The following is a 24168-nucleotide window of genomic DNA, read 5'->3' as shown; positions in this document are numbered from 1 at the left end:
CAACGTGGCCAGCAGGACCGTGGAAGCAATTGTGCCCCTGGAATCTGCACTGGTGAGGCCAAACCTTGAATTATGGGTTCAGTTTTGGGGCCTTCAATCCAAGAAGGACATTGAGGAGCTGGAGCGCATCCAGAGAAGGGCAGGGAAGCTGGTGAGGGGGCTGGAGAACAAGGGTTATGAGAGGCCGTGGACGGACCTGGGGTTGTTTAGCCTGGAGAAAAGGGGGCTTAGGGGAGACCTTATCACTGTCTGCATCTATCTGGAGGTTTTAGTGTGGTGGGTCTTGGTCTCTTCTCCCAAGTAAGAAGTGGTAGGAGAGAGGAAATGGCCTCAAGTAGCACCGGGGCAGGTTCAGATTAGACATGAGGAAAAATTTCTTCACAGAAAGGGTTCTCGGGCCCTGGCAGAGGCTGCCCAGGGAGGTGGTGGAGTCACCATCCCTGGGGGTGTTTAAAAGACGGGGAGATGAGGTGCTCAGTGGGCTGATTTAGCAGTGGACAAGTACGGATGGACTTGATGATCTCAAAGGTTTTTTCCAAGCAAACAATTCTATGAAAAGAAAGGGAATGATATTTGGTTTCAGGGTGATGCTCCTGGGGACTGATAAGAGAAATTGCAGCTCTGAACTAGGAATTAATCAATAAGAAATGACAGAGGATACGAAATGGTGCTAGTTGATCATAGAATGACTGTGAGCTGCCAAAGCGATGCTGCGAGTACGATCTGGGTAGGGAATTTCCAGCAGAGATTTCAAAGTCATGATTTTGCTGTACAAGTCTCTGATTGGAAGTCGTCTGAAATATTGGATGCGGTTTGGGGGTGTTTTTTATATTGGGGGGGAAATCCTATTTCAGTCTCAAAATGGGATGTAATTGCTTACAAAAGGCGTTACCAGGCACCTCGAAGGGGTGGTGAAGTGCTCTTGCCCAAAAAAATGGTGTGGCCACAGCTAGGAATAAACTGACCAAAAGGAATCATAGAATCATAGTATCACCAGGTTGGAAGAGACCTACCAGATCATCGAGTCCAACCATTCCTATCAAACACGAAACCATGTCCCTCAGCACCTTGTCCACCTGTCCCTTAAACACCTCCAGGGAAGGTGAATCAACCACCTCCCTGGGCAGCCTCTGCCAGTGCCCAATGACCCTTTCTGTGAAAACTTCATCATGAAACTGGGAGAAGGTTTCAAACAAATTGAGAAATGAGTTCTGAATGTTGAGGGCAAGAAACTAAGAGTTTGAACCCAAGGGAGAGTTATGAAGGGGGAGATGTTGATTTTTTTACTCAGAGCTGAAGGATGAACTTAAATGACCCTGGAAATCTCTTCCAGTTTTTTGGCCTTGTTTGATGTGCTTCAGGTTTTTAGTTTGGTTTATATTTAAATGGGGGGATTTCAAAGCACTGACAGGGAGGACTTGCTGGAATAACCCATATTTTTCTGCTGGTTATTGCTGCAAATGAAAGAAACGTTATATTTGGTTTAGAAAACAGCTGCTGTTGTTGTCTCGCGGAGAAACCAATACAGTTTTGTTGTTATGGAGCATTCTTGAAGTCTAGGAAATGGTGAAATCTTTAATAACTTTGTGCTTGCCTGCATCCTCCTGGGCTTGTGGCAAATATCAGGTGTTTGCGGTGCTGTTGGAATTAGTTTGGAAACAGAAGATGTGTCAAACCAAAAGAGAACCCCAAATACAAAACCTCCTGAAATTCCCAAGTGAAGAGAGGTTGGTGGCTCCAAAATAGCCCATAATTATTGAATCTGGGTCTGGAGAAACCAAAAGCCAAAAGGACCAGAATCACATAAATAATGGAAGAGCTGAAAATGCCTCGATTTTGTAATGTAGATGAAGGCAAAGTGTCATGATAGGAGCACATTTACATATTACAATTATTTAATTATCATATCTTGTCCTCTAAAGAAGCAAAATGATCATGAATATTCATGGCCTCAATTAAAATATTAATGGCAGATGAAGACTTTGGGTTTTAAGTCTCCAAACACCCATAAACAGTTTTATTTAAATGCAATGAAGAGTAGAGGGCGGAAAGGAATTGCCTTTGTGTTTGCAGGTTGCGGGGAGGCTGGGGTTCTCCTTGAGGACAGAAGGACATTATTTGCTTCCTGCTCGGTTTTGAAAAGAATCTTGTGGGTCCCAGTGCTCTGCCTCCTTGTCTCCAAGAGCATCCCACAGCTTGGCAGAGGATGTGGGGACATCAATGTACCCTCAATACCAACCAGAAACCATCATCAACCACGTTGCAGTGATGTGGTGGTTGCCTTTTCAGTCTGTAGGTGCAAGTTACTGCTTCTACCTACAATATGCATGCAGGCAGCTTTTTTTTGCAGCTCTTGGCTAGTTTTAAGGAGCTGTCGGATCTTCACCTGGACCAGTTTGGCTTCTTGCCCAGGACCAGTTTGGCTTCTTCCCCAGAGTCGTTAAAGTGGGCAGACTTGGTGTCATCAAAGAAATTAAAATGAAGCTGGTAGCTCAGACACGTTTTCTCTTCACTGGGTGAAAAACTCGCTGACTGGCTGAACCTGATAGTGTCTTTATTAATGATCTGGGTGAGGGGATCAAGTGCTCCCTCAGTAAGTTTGCAGATGCCATCAAATTTAGCAGGAGTGTTCCAGGCCAGGTTGGAGGGGACCTTGAGCAGCTTGATCTAGTGGGAGGTGTCCCTGCCCATGGCAGGAGGTGTGAACTGGATGATCTTTAATGTCCCTTCCAACCCAAACCATTCTATAATTCTGTCATCTCCTCGAGAGCAGGAAGGCTCTTCAAGGGATCTTGACAGGCTGGATCCATGGCCCAAGACCACCAGGATGGGGTTCAAAAAGACCACCTGCCAGGTCCTGCATTTTGACCACAAGAACCGCATGCAGCATTCTAGGCTTTGGGAAGAGTGGCTCGAGAGCTGCCTGGTGGAAAAGGAACTGGGGTCGTTGGTTGACTGTGACTGAATATGAGCCAGCAGTGTGCAGAGGTGGCCAAGGACACCAGCAGTGTCCCAGCTTGGATCAGCCATGGTGTGGCCAGCAGGAGTAGAATCATAGAATCATTGAATCACCAGGTTGGAAAAGACCCACAGAATCATCGAGTCCAACCATTCCTATCAATCACTAGACCATGTCCCTCAGCACCTCGTCCACCTGTCCCTTAAACACCTCCAGGGAAGGTGACTCAACCCCCTCCCTGGGCAGCCTCGGACAGGGACCAATGACCCTTTTCATGAAAATTTTTTTCCTAATGTCCAGCCTAAATCTCCCCTGGTGGAGCTTGAGGCCATTCCCTCTCGTCCTGTCCCCTGTCACTTGGGAGAAGAGCCCAGCTCCCTCCTCTCCACAACCTCCTTTCAGGGAGTTCAAGAGAGCAATGAGGTTTCCCCTCAGCCTCCTCTTCTCCAGGCTAAACAACCCCAGGTCCCTCAGACTTGTTCTTCAGCCCCTTCCCCAGCTTCGTCGCTCTTCTCTGGACTCGCTCCAGAGCCTCAACGTCCTTCTTGTGGTGCGGGGCCCAGAACTGAATCCAGGATTCAAGGAGTTGTGCCCCTGTACTTGGCACCAATGAGGCCGCGTCTCTAATCCTGGGATCAGTTTTGGACCCTCACTACAAGAAAGATTTTGAGGGGCTGGAGCGCGTGTAGAGAAGGGGAACGGAGAGGGTTCTGGAGCACAAGAGCTCTGGGAGCGATCGCGTGCCCTGGGCTCATTTATTCTGGACAAGGAGACCCTGATATGAAACCATATCATCCTCTACAGCTCCCTGAAAGGAGGTTGGAACTGGGTGGGTGCTGGTCTGTTCTCCCAAGTAACAACTGGTAGGACAAGAGGAAATAGCCTGAAGTTGCACCGGGAAGGTTTAGATTGGATATTAGGAAAAAATTCTTTCCTGAAAGCATGGTGAAGCATTGGAAGAGTCTGCACAGGGCAGTGGTGGAGTCTCCATCTCTGGAGGTGTTCAATAAAGTGTGTAGATGTGGCACTTTGGGGCATGGTGGTGTTGGTTTCCCAGTTCAAGTTCAAGTGGTGAGGATGAAGAACTGGGAAACGTAGTCAAAGCCAAACCTGTGTTTGAGGGCAAAAAAGAGAGATTACAGAGTCAGAGAGGAAGAAAAAGTGTTAGCAAAAGAAGTCTTAAAGAGAGATACACTTTTGTTTTTTATGACTTAAGCTAAAAGAAATTAAATGTATACCTTGAATCCAGTTTTCAGTTTCGGGGCTCTCTCCAGAAGAAGGACATGGAGGAGCTAGGGTGCATCCAGAGAAGGAGAATGAAGCTAGCGAAGGGCCTGGAGAATGAGTTTTGTGAGGAGTAGATGAGGGAACTGGGATTGTTTAGCCTGGAGAAAAAAAGGTGGCTGAGGGGAGACCTTATCACTGTCTACAACATCCTGAATGGAGGTTGTAGCAAGGTGGGTGTTGGTCTCTTCTGCCAAGTGACAAGTGATAGGACAAGAGGGAACAGCCTCAAGTTACACCAGGGGAGGTTCAGATTAGATATCAGGAAAGATTCTTCACGGAAAGGGTTCTCACGCACTGGCAGAGGCTGCCCCGGGAGGTGGTGGAGTCTCCATCCCTGGAGGTGTTTGAAAGATGGGGAGATGAGGTGCTCAGGGATCTGGTTTAGAAGTGGACAGGTACGGATGGACTTGATGATCTCATAGGTCTTTTCCAACCAAACAGTTCTATGATTCTGTGCCATAAGTTGCAGACGTTGGGACATTGGGAACGATTTCCATACTGAGACATTTTGCGGGCTTGGGTGGCGAGATTCAGCCCTTTCTGCTTGCAAAGAGTTAAATGCAGTTCTTGACAGCTTGAGCACAACTGCTTCATAGACATCCTTGCATTTGTTTTGAACTTTAAAAAAACAACAGTCTGATTAGCTGGAGCAGGTTTTCCCTGAGGGAAGACCATAAAGTGTAATTTCATTACAAAATATAGGGCTTGGAGATGAACTGGAGTTGGAATTTGTTTCTTTTTTTTCCCCACCCTAAGGGATTTGACATTTCTATTTCCTGACATTTCTCTCATTGTTTGACTGGCTTCTTTGTGCTGCTGTTTTATTTCCCCTCCCCTGGTGAAACGGTAGCTGTGTCCTTGAAGCTTGGAGTGCATCGTCTGGGAGGAAAAACTGCTAAGAGTTTTGAATGAGCTCAGCAAGCAGATGGTTGGAAAAGGAGGCTGCGCTGGAGTGTCTGCGTGTAGCACTGGGATACCTGATAGAGTGCCAAGAAAAGAATCGTAGAATAGTTTGGGTTGGAAGGGACATCAAAGCCCATCCAATTCCCATCCAACCTGGCCTTGAACACCTCCAGGGATGGGGCAGCCACAACTTCCCTGGGCAACCTGTTCCAGTGCCTCCCCATCCTCATCCTGAAGATTTCCTCCCTAATATCTAATCTAAATCTTCCTCCCTCCAGTTTAAAGCCATTCCCTCACTGCAGGCCCTTGTAATAAAGTCCCTCCCTCATTCTTGTAGCTCTTTGAGGTACTGGAAGGCCACTATAAGTTCTCCTTGGAGCCTTCTGTTCTCCAGGCTGAACAACCCCAACTCTCTCAACCTGTCCTCATAGCAGGGGTGTTCCAGTCATCTGATCATCGTTGTGGCCTCCTCTGGACCCATTCCAATGGTTCCATATCCTTCTTCTATCGAGGATTCCAGAACTGGACATGGGACTCCAGATGAGGTCTCATAAGAGCAGAGTAGAGGCAAGGAATGTCTTGATCCCTCAGTTTTTAGTTCAATGCTCAGTTATGCAGCTTTATAAGTGCCCTTATACAAATAATTTTTCTTTTCTTTGCTGGTTTCTGGGAAGCCTTATGTGCTGGTTGACAACTCCTTATAGCTTTGGGGTTTGTTTATATTAATCCAACAACAAGAGCAGAGCAGAGGGGCAGAATCCCTTCCCATTCCCTGTTGGCCACACTTATTTAGATGCAGCCCAGGACACAGTTGGCCTTCTGGGCCGTGAGCACACATTGCTGGCTCATACCAAGCTTCTCATCAATCAGCAGCCCAAGTCCTTCTCCTCAGGGCTGCTCTCAATCTCATCATCCCCCATCCTCTATTAAAACGTGGATTGCCCTGACCCAGGACCTTGCACTTGGCCTTGATGAACCTCGTGGGGTTCACACAGGCTAACTTCTCCAGCTTGTCGAGGTCTCTCAAGATGATATCCCATCCCTCTGGTGTGACATCTGCACCACTCAGCTTGGTGTCATCTGGAATGAATGAAATGATAGTCCCTTGAACGTGGACGTGTTTTAAAGCGCCATTAGGAAAGGCTATTACATGGTAAAAAGAGAGATGTAAAATTATTATAGTAATGGGTTACTCAGAGGTCTGGCTGAGGTATGGTAAGTACGTCAAAAGTAGCACCAGAGAAAATATTGTTCCTGGAGCCCATTATTGCAACCATCAGAGATGTTTGTACAATGTTTTTCTTGTTTGAGCTGCTTATTTTCTCCTTTCTGTTCTTCACTCTTTGAGATTAGTGGTAGTCTAGCAAGCCAGCTCATCTAATGAGCTGGAAGGCTTTGTCATTTATCTGTGGAGGAACAGAGTAGGTATTTTTCCATCTTCATCTGCGATGATCCCAGGAAAGGCCTGTCACGTTGCGTTCTGGTAATGGGCAACAGGCGTCTGGTAGAGTTTACAGCATTGCAGCTCTTCAGAGCTTTCTGCTGGCGCAGCGATGTCAGTTTGTGGTGTTAGGGAGTCTCATCCTCTACAGCCAAAGCCCCTGCTGTAATTGTAGCTAGAGAGACAAAGTTGTGATATTAACCAGTCATTGGATCGCTTGCTTCAATGCTATGAAGCTATTTTCATAGAATTATAGAATGCTTTGGGTTCAAGGAACCTTGAAGATCATCCCATTCCAACCCCCCTGGAGCACTTCTCTCAAGGGTGTTGAGTCTCTTGGGGTTAGTCCTGTTGCATTCTGTAGTGGGAAGTTACCTCCACGTTCCCACCTGACTGGTTGCTCTTGTTGCTTCAAAAACACAGTAGAAAAGAGCATTATCACAGAATCATAGAATCCTCCCTCTGGATCAGGTTGCTCAAAGCCTCACCCAACTTGGCCTTGAACACCTCCACGGATGGGGCAGCCACAACTTCTCTGGGCAACCTGGGCCAGAGCCTCACCACTCTCACAGGGAAAAAAAATCATCCTAGAATCTAATCTAAATCTCCCCTCTTTCAGCTTGAAACCATTACCCCTTGTCCCATCCCTGCACTCCCTGATCAAGAGCCCCTCCCCAGCTTTCCCTTGGCCCCTTTCAGTACTGGAAGCTGCTCTAAGGTCTCCATGGAGCCTTCTCTTCTCCAGGCTGAACAAGCCCAACTCTCTCAGCCTGTCCTCATACAGGAGGTGCTCCAGCCCTCGGATCATCTTCATGGTCCTCCTTGCTCCAACAGATGTATTTTACATCAGTTGAGACCACTTTTTTCCCAGCCTCATTTTGATTCCTGTTACTATTTCACCTGGTTGAATATGTTTGAGGGTTTTTGCAGTGGAGGGAAAATCTTCTTCACAATCATGGTGAGATGCACGGAGTCATCTTCATGCCTAAATCCTTTGTTTTTCACTGCTCTGGAAAACTGAGCCAAGCCTCAGCCCTACAAAAAAAAAAACCCTTATCGAAAGATTTAAATTCTTTATGAAATCAATCATTGAATCATAGAATAGTTTGGGTTGGAAGGGACCTTAAAGATCATCTAGTTCCCACCTGCCTGCCATGGGCAGGGACATCTCCCACTAGATCAAGGTACCCAAGGCCCTATCCAGGCTGGCCTTGATGAATAAACAACTTTTTGCCTGTACTTTTATTGAATTTATATTTAATTTATGGATTGAAGCATGGTCATCATGATTACCAAGCAGGTGCTGGTTGGGTTCCTTCGCTTGCTGGTGGCTGTGGGGTGCAGTGTCCGTGGTGGAGTGGTGCCTGCCCACCAGCAACTCCTTTCGTGATGCTCCACAACACAGCTCTTTGCTTGAGGAGTCCGATAGAGATCTCAAAATCTGATGGGAGGTGGAAAACCTTTTAGATCTGCAGCTTCTCCTGTGTTGTGGGACTCTTTGTATTCCTGAGTGTCGCTCCCGGTAACACGACCCTTCTCCTGCGTTAGAGTTTGGCTGCTTTCCGCAGTTGCAGGAATAAAATGGAGAGGGAAAGTGCTCTGTCAGGTAAGGCTTCTCCTGCTTCTGATTTTTCTTGATGAGTGGTAGTTTTCAAAGCCAGTTTTGTGGCTGTTTGAAGCGGAAAGGTTAGGACCACAGCAGAGGGGGACCTCTGAACTCAATACTGCTTTCAGATGCAGAACGGCTCACATCTATTTTTAAAGAGAGAAGGATGGAGTTGGAGCCTAAGTTATAGGTGGTACAACACAGCTTGGGGATTCTGTTGTCTAGACTTCTTGGTGTTACTGCAAGAAGCTTCCACGCTTAGTGAATGTACGCGGAGATATGGGAGCAGCTTAGGTTTGTGCTTGTTCCTCTGCTTAACTTTGGCTTTTGCCGTTTCCGTTGGCTCCATATGAGCATGTGCACTTCTACTTCTTGTGGTGGAACAAAAGAGCACAGATTTCTTCTAATTGTGAAATCATAGTATGAAGTATTCATAGAATTTTAGAATCATAGAATGGTTTGGGTTGGAAGGGACTTAAAGCTCAGCCAGCTCCAAGCCCTCACCTGATGGAGCTGTTGGAACTGGATGATCTTTAATGCCCCTTCCAGCCTAAACCATTCTGTGATTGCTCAGGAGAAACCTTAAGTGTCCTGACCATAAAATGTACAGAAACATATATGGAAAGGACTAGTCAGTCTTCCTTCTAGAGTTTGTTTTATTAGACACTACTTGATTCTGATATAGTGGCTCCTATGAAACCGTGTTTACTAGAGTCTCCAGCTATTTTTGTGCCAGCAGTGGGTTTGATTAGGGTTATATCCTAGAAGACTATCATATCCATAGCAAGTGTGGTGACTTGGGGGCGCTACTTGATGAGAAGCTCGACATGAGCCAGCAACATGTGCTCGCAGCCCAGAAGGCCAACTGTGTCCTGGGCTGCATCCGAAGAAGTGTGGCCAGAAGGGGAGGGAGGGGATTCCCTCTATTCCTCTCCTGTGAGACCTCATCTGGAGGTTCGTGTTGAGTTCTGGAATCCTCAACATAAGAAGGACATGGAACGGTTGGAACGAGTCCAGAGCAGGCTACAAGGTTGATCTGAGGGCTGGAGCACCTCCCATACGAGGACGGGCTGAGAGAGTTGGGGTTGTTCAGCCTGGAGAAGAGAAGGCTCTGAGGAGATCTTATAGTGACATTCCAGTACCTGAAAGGGCTCAAGGAAAGCTGGGGAGGGACTGTTCACAAAGGCTTGTAATGATAGGACGAGGGACAATGAGTATGAACTGGAGAGGGGCAGATTTAGACTAGACATTAGGAAGAATTTCTTCACCCCGAGAGAGATGAGGCACTGGCACAGGTTGCCCAGGGAAGCTGTGGAGGTGTTCAAGACCAGGTTGGATGGGGCTTGGGCGGCCTGATCTAGTGGGATGTGTCCCTCCCCATGGCAGGAGGACTGGAACTGGATGATCTTTAAGGTCCTTTCCAACCCAACCCATTCTTTGACTCTGTGAACAGCATTTCTAAATCCCTGGCTGCATTTGAAAGAGTTGTGATTAAAGTTCTGGTTGTTTTCTGGCAGTTGCTAATGTCTGTGGAGGCTGAGTTACCCTCTTCTTTGTTGGCACTGAAGTTTTGGGACAGCCCCGTGGGATTTCATCCCAGTATCTGTGAAATCTCTGGAGGGAAGGAGTTTTCCATTAAAATGCAAACAGTAAAAGCTGTAGCAAAATTAACGCAGGGGTCTAGAATTTCCAGTGAGACTTAATAGCCAAGGCGTTGGTTGTTTTCTGAAGTCTTAATTCAGCTTTGATTGAATTTCAGGCAAAACAAAGCGAGGAGGATAAGGAGGTGGGGAAACCCATCTAAAAGAGATTATGGATGAACAGGTTGAAAGATGCTGCCTGACAGGTCGTGCTCTGAGCAATCTGATAATTCCTGCTGGCGCGGGGAGTTGCTTTGTGAAATTTGTGCACTGGCATGGACAATCCGTTTTGGTTCCCTTGAGGAAAACCCCTGTTATTAGCAGGGATCATTCTGCATATTGCTGGGAAATGAATTAATTCACACTAAGTGTATGTACAGATGAGGAGTGAGATTATTCTTTTGTTGTAGTAGATTTATAGAGACATCACGGTGTGGGATAACCAAGTAGGATTTATTTTGACATTTTTTACGTGCCAGATTTGTAACATTCTTAAGATGTCGAAAGATTGGCGAATTTGTCTTCATTAGAACTGATGCATTCGTTAAAATGTGGAAAAGAAGTCCATGACATCTTTCTTGGACAGCACAATGGATGCTTTGATCCCAGCTAGCTACAGTTCCTAAATCATAGAATGGTTTGAATTGGAAGGGACCTTAAAGTCCATCCAGTTCCAACCCCCTTGCCATGAGCAGGGACACCTTCCGCTAGATTAGGTTGCCCAAGGCTCCATCCAACCTGCCCTTGAACACCTCCAGGGATGGAGCAGCTGTGACTTCTCTGGGCATCCTGTTCCAGTGCCTCATCACCCTCACAGGAAAACATTTCTTCCTATGATCTCCTCTCAATCTCCCCTTTTTCAGCTTGAACCGTTCCCCGTTGTCCTGTCCCTGCACTGATAAAGAGCCCTCCCCAGCTTTCCTGTAGCACATCCAGGTAATGGAAGGTCGCTATCGGGTCTCCCCACAGCATTCTTTTCTCCGGGCTGAACAACCCCAACTCTCTCAGCCTGTCCTCGTAGCAGAGGTGATCCTGCCCTCGCATCATCCAATCATCCTCAGTTTCCTTCTTTTGCTCATATTAAAAAGTAACTTCTGTAGGGGGATACATCTAGAACTCCATGCAATGAATGTTTTATGCTGTTTATCTCATTATGATCTTTACGGTCCCTTCCAACCCAACCTATTCTATGATTCTATGATTATTTCTCATACCGGGCTCATAAGAGGGGCTGTAGCAAAGCTCCAGCATCTCAAATGTCCTTGTCCAACATCGTGCCATGGCCTCGACGGATGTGTAGAGTCATAGAGCCATTAAGGTTGGGAAACACCTCTAACATCATCCAGTCCAACAGTCAGCCTGATAATATTTCTGTATCTTGCTGTAGCTTCAGATTCCTTTGTCTAAAATGACCGTGAACTTTTAAGTATCCAAAAGGAAGTTCAAGTGTGGGAAGCTTTAGATTTAAACATTTTCTAAGGACATAAACCAACAAATGACTGCATGTCAAGAAACCCCTTTTTCTTATTTCACTTGCTTTCTCTGTTTGCTCACTGGTTTCTTTTTTCTTTCTGACATTCAAACTGAATAGAAAACATGTTAGGAATATAAAAAAATCCAGTAGGAGCCATTTGCCACTACAGGAGATAAGAAAGAAAGCAAGCTTTGAGAAGAAAAGAGTTGAAAAGTGACTGTGGTGTGTAAGTAATCACAGTTCATTAGCTCTAGCATGTTTTCTAGCTTCGGATAAGGATTTATGCTTTGGAGGAGCTTACATCTGTACACGGGAGTTTTAGGAAAACCACCAAAATAGTAAATATGCAAGCTGACAAATACATTAATCAAAGTACCTGCTGCTGCGTTGCGTGGCCTGGGAGAGGAAAAAAAAAAAAAAAAAAAGAAGAGAAAGAAAAGTCTGCATTTTAAACAGTTTCTGTAGTTGAGAGGAGACTTTACATATGTGGCTGACACGCTGATCAAATGATAAAGTGGAGTCAAATTGAACCTCAACCTTTTGTGCAGGCTGTGAAAGTGAAGACACGCTGCAGTTTTTCAAGGCAGATGGAGTGTGAGCAACTAATAAATCAGGTTTTGAAACATTAAAGAGCAACTTATTTAAATGCATATGGCGTTGGATCTCAGACAAGACGGGATAGGAGAGCGTAAAAGGATTGGGCACAGGAACATCAGCAGAACAATACGGCTGAGCCCCAGTGATGTGGCTGCATCCAAATCAGCTTCTCACGCTCGAGTCCTGATCTGTGGGGAATGAAGGGTGATGGAAGAAATTCTTCACCATGAAGGTGATGAGGTCTTGGCCCAGGTTGCCCAGGGAAGTTGTGGCTGCCCCGTCCCTGGAGATGTCCAAGGCCAGGTTGGATGAGGCTTTGAGCAACCTGATCCAGTGGGAGGTGTCCTTGCTTATGGCAAGGAGGTTGGAACTGGATGATCTTTAAGGTCCATTCCAACCTAAACCATTCTGTGATTCTATGAAGTTGGTTCAAAGCAGCGGAAGAAGCTGTTTCAGGCAGAAATTTCAGGCAATGAGTGGAATAGGTGGTGCAGTTGCTTTGCTACATTCTGTGTTAAATGGAAAGCTGAAGCCTAAGCTTGAATTTAAAAACAGTGAATAAAACCTTTGTTCCTTTCTGTCTACAGCATTTCTCAAAAATAGCTCTGTCAGGGGAAGGTTGGAGTCACTGTTTCAATTCCCCTTTTGGGAACCTGAAACACAGAAAGCTGATCAAGGTCAGAGAGGCCGTATTAGACCCATGACTTGAATCCAGATCTGCAGTTGAGCTCTAGTAAAAACTTTTATACTCAGTCTGGGTTGCATGGTCTGCGTCAGCTGCCTCTTGATTTCTGGGCAGATGTTTAAGGTTTTGATAGCAACGTGTATTTTTGAGGCTGGGAACTCTGTAGCTTTACAGAATAAAATGCTGTGGTGCTGTCATTGTGGTGAGGAATCATAGAGTGCTTTGGGTTGGAAGGGACCTTTATGGGTCATCTAGTCCAACCCTCTTACAGTGAGCAGGGAGATCCTCAACTTGATCCCCATCGGTTAAGCTCAGGCTATGTCAGTCCTGGGGTTTAAAGTCCCAAGTGAAACACTGGAATCATAGAATGCTTGGGGTTGGAAGGACCTTGAAGATCATCCAGTTCCAACTCCCTACAGTGAACAGGGATGTCTTAACTCGATCACGTTGCTCAGAGCCCCATCCAACCTGACATGAATGTTTCCAGGGATGGGGCCTCCACTATCTCCATGGGCAACCTGTTCCAGGCTTTTACCACCTTTCATTGTAAAAAACTGTCTTGCTTACACCCTGTGTAAATCTCCTCTCTCTTCGTTTGAAATGATTGGAAGGACTTTTTCTTGTGCTCCCGTTGAGCAGAGAGCAAATTCGTGCAGCTTTGCCTCTCCTGCTTCTGGGAATTATGTTTTTGTTTGAAGCAGAGTGTACGGTCTACAAATTTGATCTTTTCCCTTCTTTCCTGCCTGGAAGGGGTTTGTGATGGTCCAGCCATCAAACTTGACTTGATCCATGGCAGAGGGGGTGGAACTCAATGATCTTTAAGGTCCCTTCCAATCAAAACCATTCTATGATTGTACCTCGGAGTTTTAGCCCATTGTGGTGACTGTCATGGTCCTAACCCCATGGCAGACAGGATGATTTGAGCACTGGAACAGGCTGCCCAGGGAGGGGGTTGAGTCCCCTTCCCTGGAGGGGTTTAAGGGACGGGTGGACGAGGTGCTGAGGGACATAGCTTAGTGTTTGATAGGAATGGTTGGACTGGATGATCCGGTGGATCTCTTCCAATCTGGTGATTCTATGATTCTATGTGTACTTTGGAAGCTCTGGACTCCGGTGGCTGTGTGAGATTCTCCCCACAGCACAACAGCTCGTTTGCTTCATGAGGCAAACTGAGAACCAATGAGGAGCCCTACCTGAATTTCTTCACATTTGTGTGTTTCCAGTGATGGTTTGTTAGGTTGGAAAGCTGCTCTGCAACCTGTGTTGGAGAGCATCACCTCAACCGCTGCTTCTGGGAGAAGTGCTGAGAGCTTTTTCACTGAAGGAAATATTCCAGAAATGAAATGTGATGTACTGTATAACCTTAAAGGTCAGCTTCCTTGTCTTTCTTCTCCCACTTCACGTTGGTTTTGTCTTAATTCCCACCCCAGCTTTCTGTCAAAGAAGAAAAATACTTACAAACTACCTGCACGAAGGATGTAGTCCAGGTGGACTTAAGGTGTAGCCGTTCTTGGCCACGGCAGTGCTGGTATCTTCAGCAGCAGTGAGAAGTGATGGACAAGCTGGGAGCTGGGAACAGTCTCCTGCCCTTTGAGACAGTTAATCATCTCAGAACTCCCTTCCTACCACTGCAGAGCCCTCGCCCCCAGGACTGACAGCCGGTATTTTACAAGCAGTGAGCCACCTAATTCCCATTGATTTTGGGTCTCTTGTAGCGCCGATGTCATCATCTCTCCGATCTCTGTTGGGTTTTTTGTAGAAAGCAGGGTGCCTGTGTGTTTTTAAACATCGGTCCCTTACTCCTGATGGTCTGATCTATAAATTCACAGCTGCCATGATTAAAAAAAAAAAAAAGAGTTTGATTGAGAAGCAAACAAGAAATACACTCTTTCCTCTGTCAGAAACCTTTGCTAAATTGCTTCTCCCCTCAAGCAAGGAAGTAATCAAGCATTGGCCGGAGCTTATTCTTGTCTATCTTGATAACATGTGGATTTTTTTTGTGTCTGATGCATCTCACCTCTTTCCCACCTGTTGAGAGAGAGGGAATAGGAGCCCCACGTGCTGCGTCAGCGCACAGGGAGGTCACTGTCAGAAATAACAGACCTATAGTGCTCTCTCTACTGCAGGTGAAGAGGACAGAGAACATCCTTCCTGCACAGGAGTAGGCGGAATAATCTGCTTAAAATAATCCACTAGGTGCCACTAGAAGATGAGATGAACATGACTGAACATGAGCCAGCAGTGGCCCAGGTGGCCAAGAAGGCCAAGGGCATCTTGGCTTGGATCAGAAATGGCGTGGCCAGCAGGGCCAGGGAGGTTCTTCTCCCTCTGGACTCGGCCCTGGGGAGACCGCTCGTCGAATCCTGGGGTCAGTTCTGGGCCCCTCACCTCAAGAAGGATGTTGAGGCTCTGGAGCGAGTCCAGAGAAGAGCAACAAAGCTGGTGAAGGGGCTGGAGAACAGGCCTTACGAGGAACGGCTGAGAGAGCTGGGGGTGTTTAGCCTGGAGAAGAGGAGGCTGAGGGGAGACCTCATTGCTCTCTCCAACTCCCTGAGAGGAGGTTGTGGAGAGGAGGGAGCTGGGCTCTTCTCCCAAGTGTCAGGGGACAGGATGAGAGGGAATGGCCTCAAGCTCCACCAGGGGAGGTTCAGGCTGGATATCAGGAAAAAAATTTTTCACGGAGAGGGTGATTGGTCCCTGGCAGTGGGTGCCCAGGGAGGTGGTTGAGTCCCCTTCCCTGGAGGGGTTTAAGGGACAGGTGGACGAGGTGCTGAGGGACATGGTTTAGTGTTTGATAGGAATGGTTGGACTCGATGGTCCAGTGGGTCTCTTCCAACCTGGTGATTCTATGATTCTATGTCTCTTGTCTAGTCCATGGAATTCTATAGTGGTTGGTGTTTGAGAAGCTTTCTAGAAGAGTTTTGTATAATTTACTTATAAATAACCTTTGTTTTACATGGAGAGCTGTGTTGCAGTTCCAGTTGTGTTGGCAGACCTTTAAGAGCTCTTACGTTTGGTTTGTAGGAGCCCAGCAAGAAGGGAAAGGGAACATAGAATCATAGAGTCATAGGATCACCAGGTTGGAAGAGACCCACCAGATCATCTAGTCCAATGACTCAGATACAGTGAAGACTGTTAACCCAGAGTTGATGTACACCAGCAGGAAAGTGCGATGGTTTGAGGCTGTCTGGCAAACAGGATTCTCAATAAAAGTACAAATCTTCAAAGATGGTGTTTGTTCAAAAGGAAGGGTCTGTGGCTTGAAAGCGGCATCTATTTCCTGTAGAGTTGACCTGGAAACACGGGCTGGTTGGAACCATGGGACTGAACAGTTCTAGGGTTCTATTATACTTGTTCAGTTGGATGAACCTACTCAGCTTCACAGAAGACCTACCTAGGTTCTGTTGTGCTGCTCATAGAATCATAGAATAGTTTGGGTTGGAAGGAACCTTAAAGATCATCCAGTTCCAACCCCCCTGCCACGGGCAGGGCCACCTCCCAGTGGATCAGGCTGCTCAAGGCCCCATCCAACCTGGCCTTGGACACCTCCAGGGATGGGACCTCCACAGCTTCCCCAGGCAACCTGTTCCAGTGCTTCACCACTAGGACTGCCCATCAAAGGTCAGGGCATTTGAAGTGCTCACGAAAGCTAGTTTTAGGTGCAGGAATATGAATTCTCATTGTGCGTTGTTCCCCAGTGGAGACTGGACTAAAGATTGGGCCACATCCTTCCCCATCCCTTCCCTCTGAGGTCTGATGGGACAGCTGGTTGCTAAACCCTTAGTTCTAGGATGCAGCCTCCCATGTGGGCTATACCACACTTGGTATTTTGGAGCGGTTTGAAAAATGGCGTGAATGCAGCAAAGTTTGATCATTCAAGACACGCAGATGAATTTTAGAGAAGATCAATTGTGCCTGCTTCCTATAAAAAGAACTTAAGTGTTCGTGCCAGTACGTTGAGTCACTGCTGCAAATCAGTCTGGTAAAAACAGGACTTGATGCTCGTGTTGTGTGTGGCTTTCTCTAAGGGGGTGCAGTTTCCTAATATAAAAAAATAAGAAAAAGCAGGATAGTTGCAGTAGAAGCCTCCACTTCTTCTTCCATGATTGCTCTCTACAACTCCCTGAAAGGAGGTTGTGGAGAGGAGGGAGCTGGGCTCTTCTCCCAAGTGACGGGGACAGGACGAGAGGGAATGGCCTCAAGCTCCTCCAGGGGAGGTTTAGGCTGAACATCAGGAAAAATTTTTTCACAGAAAGGGTGATTGGTCCCTGTCCGAGGCTGCCCAGGGAGGTGGTTGAGTCACCTTCCCTGGAGGGGTTTAAGGGACGGGTGGACGAGGTGCTGAGGGACATGGGTTAGTGATTGATGGGAATGGTTGGACTCAATGATCCGGTGGGTCTCTTCCAACCTGGTGATTCTATGACAGCACAGATCAATAACTCTTTTCCATTAAACCCTATTTTACAATAACCTGCTTTGCTCTCTTTGGGCAGCTTTTACTGTCTTCCCTTTCATGCTAAATGAAGGTGTTTCCATACCCTGAACATGGCACAGAGGTAAAAAATCCACCGCTGATCTCCACGTAATCAAGAACTTTGGGAACAACCGTAATATCTGAACTGGTTCCTTTTCTCCTGGGAGTTTGTTCTGATGCTCAGAGGTGGCATTGATTTGCAGGCTCTGTTGATTGCTTGATTGTTGTGCCTTCAAAGCCTGTTTCTTTATTCTTTTTTATGGTTGCATAGATTAATGCAAAGTGGCTCACTAAGAAAAGCACTTTGATCACAGAGAGGGGCCGAAGAATTGTTCACTCGGTGCCTGAAACATGTTTAGCTGAAAATTTTGTGGTCTTAAAGAATAATGAAGTTGTTCTGTGCTAACATTGGGGATGGGAGGGGAAGATGGGGAACTGAGGTTTACCTCTGGTCCTCGTGTTTTTCAGGTGATTCCAATCTGTTGGGACCAAATGAATATTTTGTGGATGTTTAGGAAAGGATTTACTTATAACCAAATATCTTTGTGTCTGAAAAATCAGAGAATGATAGAATCGTTTGGTTGGAAAAGACCATTGAGATGAGTCCAACCATACATGTCCACTACTAAACCAGATCCCTGAGCATCTTATCTCCCATCTTTTAAACACCTCCAGGGATGGGGACTCCACCACCTCCCTGGGCAGCCTCTGCCAAGGCCTGAGAAACCTTTTGGTGAAGAAATTTTTCCTGATGTCTAATCTGAACCTGCCCTGATGCAACTTGAGGCCATTTCTTCTCATTTTACCACCTGTCACTTCGGAGAAGAGACCAACACCCACCTCGTTACAACCTCATTTCAGGCACTTGTAGACTGATAAGGTCTCTCCTCAGCCTCCTTTTCTCCAGGCTAAACAACCCCCGATCTCTCATCTCTCACACATAAGTATGTGTGTCTGATAGGATTTAAAGTGTATCTGGGCTGAGATACATTAAGACAGATAAAGCTCTGAAACAATTAGGTAATTATACTTGAAAGTGGCAGCCTAAAAAAGCTCACCTTTTAAAAGTTCTTTTAGAGATAGGGAGAGTTTTCCTTACAGCGTTGTTAAAAATAAGAAATTAGGTTCTTATGATTTTAAAAGGTGCAAGGAGCCTCTTGCAGGATTCTTAGGTGCCTCATCTCTGATATAGAATCATAGAATCATAGAATAACCAGGTTGGAAGAGACCCACTGGATCACCGAGTCCAACCATTCAACCATTCATATCTTCACACCCTTCAAGGATCAGATCAGAAGAAGTGTTTGATTCCTCTTCAAGTATAATGTTTCAAGGTAAAAACTTCTGACCAAATCTTGGGTCATTATGGAGAAAACCAAACAAAAAACCTTAAGAAGAGGGATTACAAATGCCGTTGTTATCTCTGGCCTCCTCTGGGCTTGCTCGAACAGGTCCATGTCCTCCCAGTGCTGAGGACTCCAGAACTGAACACAGGACTGCAGAGGAGCTGCTGTACTTCATCCTCTCTCATCCTGCTGATCACACTTCTTCAGATGCAGCCCAGGATGCGGTTGGCTTTCTGGGCTCTGAGCGCGCATTGATGAGTCATGTTGAGCTTTTCATCCACCAGCATCCCTAGGTCCTTCTCAGGTCTACTCCAAATCCATTTAATCCATTTGCAGAGCACCCTGAGGTGCTTTCTGAGAAGTCCTGCTCCTTAGCATTTCTGTGTGTTCCAGTGGGTTCCCCATGCTGAGTAAATTAACAAAGTCCAGGAATACCTCAAATTGTAGTGGACAGCGTTGGACTTAGTTCCTTCATGACACAAGAAAGTCCTGTTTTTCTGGGGAGATGTCTTCTGGATTCCCCATCCTTGGAGGTGTTCAAGGCCAGGTTGCTCAGAGCTCTGAGCAACCTGATCCAGTGGGAGCTCTGAGCAACCTAAACCAGTGGGAGCTCCGAGCAACCTGATCCAGTGGGAGGTGTCCCTGCCCATGGCAGGGGTCTTGGAACTGGATGATCTTTAAAGTCCCTTCCAACTCAAACCATGATTCTACGATCCATGCTAAATGTTTCCCTCAACTTTTAAAACACTAGGCAGAATGGAAAACTTGAGGCACTCTTAATGTTTGTTCAGATTTTAAATGAATGCAGAGATTGTAGCTTTCTTGGTAATCTGATGGGTTTTTTTCATATTGAAGCGTGACATTTTAGGCTCCATTTCTGAAACATTCAGCTGCGTTACTAATGGACCCGTCTCCGACTCCCACTTGCAGTGGCATTCAGGTGGGCACACTTCATTGCTAGCACAGCGTGAGGGTATCATTAACTGTATGACAAATTTCACTTCACCTCCAAAATTTTTCTTCTTTCTTTTTTTCGGCCTCGTAATTTATTGCTAGACAGATCAAATCAGCGAGCTGCTGCTCTTTAGAAGGAGCTGCTACACCAAGAGTAATTTCTGACAGCTGAGAAGGTTGGGTTTGTTTTTTTTCCTAGTGCCTGTAAAATCGTGGAATGGTTTGTGTTGGAAGGGACCTTAAAGATCATCCAGTTCTAACCCTCCCCCCATAGGCAGGGACACCTCCCACCAGTCCAGGCTGCTCAAGGCCCCATCCAACCTGGCCTTGAACACCTCCAGGGATGGGGCAGCCACACCAGGTCCTCACCACCCTCATCGTGAAGAATTTCTTCCTAATGTCCAGTCTAAATCTTCCCTCCTTCTTCTTTAAAGTCATTCCCCGTTGTCTTAACACTGCAGACTCTTGTAAAAAGTCCCTCCCCATCTTACCTGCAGCTCCTTCCAGTACTAGAAGCTGCTCTAAGGTCTCCCCAGAGCCTTCTCTTCTCCAGGCTGAACAGCCCCAATACCCTCAGCCTGTCCTCAGAGCAGAGGTTCTCCATTCCTCTCATCATTTTTATGGCCTCCTCTCGACCCCTTCCAACAGTTCCATATCCTCCTTCTGTTGACGATTCCAGAACTGGACGCAATATTCCAGGTGGATCATCAGGAATAAGATTTACACCTCAATATAATTTTCAAGGTAAAATATTTAAATATAAACAAAATCACTTTTCCTTGTAGCTTACACCTACGTGCAGAGCACTCATTCTTTTTAATTGAAAGCTAAGATTGGAGATGATATAAAAACATTCTTTTCTCTCAGTGCCAGTGTTCTTTTCTTCTCAAATCTCGCATAATATGGCCAAGCAGATGCGACAGATGGTTTTATTCCTTGCTAGGGAGTTCATCCCAGTCAATAATATTGATTAGTGCGGGGTGACTTGATGTAACAAGAATAACACCTCTTCTTTAATTTGATCCTCTATTTCCTTCTTCATGCCTCAGTGGTTCATGCATGGATGAATCCTTCAATAAGTCAGTCAAGACACAAACCCCACTGGAATTCACGGGGCCTGACATTAACATGAATAATTTTCTTTTCCTAGAAGTTGTGCCTCTATTTTTCCACGATGAAGCTGTCACGTTGTGCAAGTCAATGTTGGGTCCTTATGTTGATGTGAGATTTAGCAAGAAGCTCCACATCCTTACAGTGTGTCTGGGGAGCTGAGACAGCTTGTGGAAATAAAGGAGCAGATAGACCAGAGTTTTCATGGAGTTCCCACTCCATGGAGAATTTAATATTGTCCTGAAACACCATCTTTGAATCTTACATGGGTTAGTAGCGGACAGCTATGGTTGGACTCAGTGTTCTCAAAGGTCATTTTAACAAAGCAATTCCATGATTCTATTTTATGATTCACCAGTGACATGAATTCTTGTGCAAAATATCCTCGATCTGGAGGGACCATTTATGGAAGAGCCCATGTTGGTGACCTGCTTGCGTGTTGCTATGAGGTTTCAAGCAGGAGGGTCAATTAAATCAAGTCATCAAAGAGCTTTTTTTTTTGTAGATGGGTTGCAAATAATGGCCTCAAGGACATGAACTTCACTTTGAAAAGACAATCAGAGTCACTTGCTCGTTTGCTGTGTTCCTCACACTTTTCAATTTGGAGACATTCTTCTTTTTTTCAAGGCAGACAGATGCCAGGGTCAAAAAAAAAAAAACCCAATAATCTGATTTTTTTTTTTTTATTTCAAATGCTTTGTCATTTTCCTGCTTTGAATCTATCATAATAATGTGATTAGGTTCTGTATTTATTATTGTTCAATCATTAAGGAGAGCTCACGTGCAAAATGGAGAGGGTTGGATAATGATAGGGATGTACAGACTTTACCCGAGTCAATGTTTGTGGTTATTTCTGCTTATTTGTGGTTGGTTTTGGCTTTTAGCTCCAAAATATGCTCGATAGGGTTACGTGCTATAGAATCGTAGAATGCTTTGGATTAGAAGGGACCTTAAAGATCATGCAGTTCCACCCCTCTGCCATGAGCAGGGACATCTTCCACTGGATCAGGTTGCTTAGAGCCTCATCCAACCTGGCCTTGAACATCTCCAAGATGGGGCAGCGACAACTCCTTTGGACAACCTGTGCCAGGACCTCACCAACTTTACAGGAAAACATTTTTTCCTAAGATCTCACCTATATCTCCCCTCTTTCAGCTTAAAACCGTTCTCCCTCGCCCTATCCCTGCCCTCCCTGACAAAGAGCCCCTCCCAAGCTTTCCTGGAGGACCCCTTTCAGTACTGGAAGGTGCTATAAGATCTCCAAGGAGTGCGCCAGACTCAACAAGTTTGTTCTTGTTGTAGCTGAGAACCTTTTCATACACAACTGAACAAGGACAACAGAATTCTGCTGGGAAATTACAAGATTCTGTAGGACATGGACTCCAGGGAGACCCAATAGTGTTAAATATAACGAATGAGTTCATGTCCTGTCACTGATGATCAAAACCAAGCTATCTTTGAAGGGACTGAATGGTGGCATCTCCAGTCAGAGGTGTGAGAGCCTTCTGCACTGCAATATGGAAATAGTAAAACTCAGTGAAGTGCTGCTCTTAAAACCCTTTCCAGGTGTGAGGTTCTTCAAAAAATGGGTTAAACCATGAGTGTTTATTACAGAAGGTGAAGGCCCTTGTGCTTTTGAGAAACAATAATTTAAGTGTGTGTTCACGTTCAAATGAAGAACTCTTTGGTTTTGGGGGTGTTCCAGAAGCTGCTGAAGTCACTGGAACGTCAGGGTTCAGGTCTTCATTTCTCAGTGGTGTCATGTTTGGAAGAGGGGTGAGGCTCAAGTCTCTTCATAGTGTCTTGATATCACCCTCCTTTGTGATGGGTCTCACGTTGGCACCTTTGGGCACTATATTGGACTTCAGCCCAACTTGTGGCTGGGGTACTCTTCTTCAGTTGAAACTGGATCGTGGGCCATAGGAGACCTTCAGTATTTCTGCACTAGTGTCACTAAGCATGAAAGAAGAACCTAAAGGAACATATCGACGCTATCTGTGTTGCTCCTGATGGATTAGGAGTTCTTTCTCTGAGCAGAAAGAGCATATCTTATTAATTACTGATCTTTCACCAGAAACGAAGCATTTACAGACAGCCCTAAATGTTTAATTACCACTTGCTGTGTAAAATTTAAGGGATGTTCAGATCTGTTAGACACCTCATTCTGTGTTATTTTCCAGGAGGACCGGATGATAACTTAATTGAAGGTGGTGGATCCAAGTTTGTCTGCAAACCAGGAGCCAGGAACATCACTATCATCTTTCATCCCCTCCTCAGGTAAGGAAAGCTTCTCTACGTATTTCTGCAAGTGCAAATAATGAGAATAAGTAGAATTAATCCACTTTCTTTATGGGTTTATTGCCACTTTTGAGATTGAATCCCACCTCAGTGGGCTTGTTGGAACATTGTTGATGTGCACACATGTAAGAATAATCAGTAGTTGAGCTTATTGCCAACGCTCTTTAATCCTGTTCGGAATTAATGAGTATACGGAGTGGGATTGTCGGCCCCCATGAGCCTTTTTTTGTTGAACAGTGTAATTTATTATTGCTCCAAGTTGGGAAGAGTTGAGTATCAGCATGTCACAACTTGTTTATCACTGTCTGTTCTGCTTATTAAAAAGTCAGAAGGATTCTTTGTGTACAGGAAGGTAAGCTCATTCTTCAATAAAACAAACGAGGTGTATGGACCGCAAATGAAATGCCTTATCTGAAGCACAGCGCAAGATCTAGGGAATTCACAGCTCATCAGGGAGTGCTGGAATTCGGAAAAGGAATCATCATAGACTCATAGAATGGTTTGGGTTGGAAGGGACCTTAAAGATCATCCAGTTCCAACCCCCCCTGCCATGGACAGGGACACCTCCCACTAGATCAGGCTGCTCAAGGCTCCATCCTATCTGGCCTTGAACACCTCCAGGGATGGTTCAGCCACTTCTTCCCTGGGCAACCTGGACCAGTGCCTCGGCATCCTCAGCATGAAGAATTTCTTCCTAATATCTAATATAAATCTTCCTCCCCCCAATATAAAGCCATTCCCTCTTGTCCTATCACTTCATACCCGTGTAAAAAAGACCCTCCCCAGCTTTTTTGTAGCTGCCTCATGTGCTGGAACGAGCAAGTCCATAATAAGCCGCTTCTCACCAAGTTACTCGCCTCTGATACTTTTAATTTTACTTTTTTTACTTTGCAATCTAACAGTTTTGCCAGAATTAAATAATACATTGTTTTTCTCAGTTCATGTCAATCTTCCACCTCTACTTTTCCTTGCGGGGTTTTCCTTTATCACCAGTCATGTCTTTTCCTACTCAGCACTGGCACCTCCAGAGAGAATTTCCCTCCATAGCTCTGTTTGTATTTCTCACTCATGAGTCATTTGGGCAACAGAGCTTGTTTCTGCAGTGCTAAAATCAAGCAATATTAAAATAGTAATGCAAAGTAACTGGAATCTGATCCCCAAATGAACGAATATTGTCACTACTGTCTTGGTAGGTGAGAAATGTGGTCATGTGTGACTTGTCAGGACTTAAAAATGCAGAGGGGAAGTGCGTGAATTACTCCAAATATAAATTTCTGATGTCCTTACACTGCATATTGGAATAATCTTGAGAATTGCACCTGTAGTGAGGACTTAATATGACTTAGAATCATAGAATCACCAGGTTGGAAGAGACCCACTGGATCATCCGAGTC

The 24168-nt window shown here is 45.6% G+C and overlaps 1 protein-coding gene across 1 annotated transcript in view; it reads left to right on the top strand.

The window, feature by feature from the left end:
* The window catches only part of EXOC4 (exocyst complex component 4), a 428233-nt gene that overhangs the window by 174844 nt on the left and 229221 nt on the right, over positions 1 to 24168 (top strand). The window contains exon 10 of the mRNA XM_069861081.1: positions 22657 to 22753. Coding sequence (XP_069717182.1) covers positions 22657 to 22753 — 97 coding nt within the window. The remainder of the gene's footprint in view (positions 1 to 22656; positions 22754 to 24168) is intronic.

Source organism: Phaenicophaeus curvirostris, chromosome 1 (genome assembly GCF_032191515.1).
Source record: "Phaenicophaeus curvirostris isolate KB17595 chromosome 1, BPBGC_Pcur_1.0, whole genome shotgun sequence".
Taxonomy (NCBI): Eukaryota; Metazoa; Chordata; class Aves; order Cuculiformes; family Cuculidae; genus Phaenicophaeus; species Phaenicophaeus curvirostris.
The sequence above is the reverse complement of the archived record's forward strand: the minus strand, read 5'-3'. Positions and strand labels throughout refer to the sequence as shown.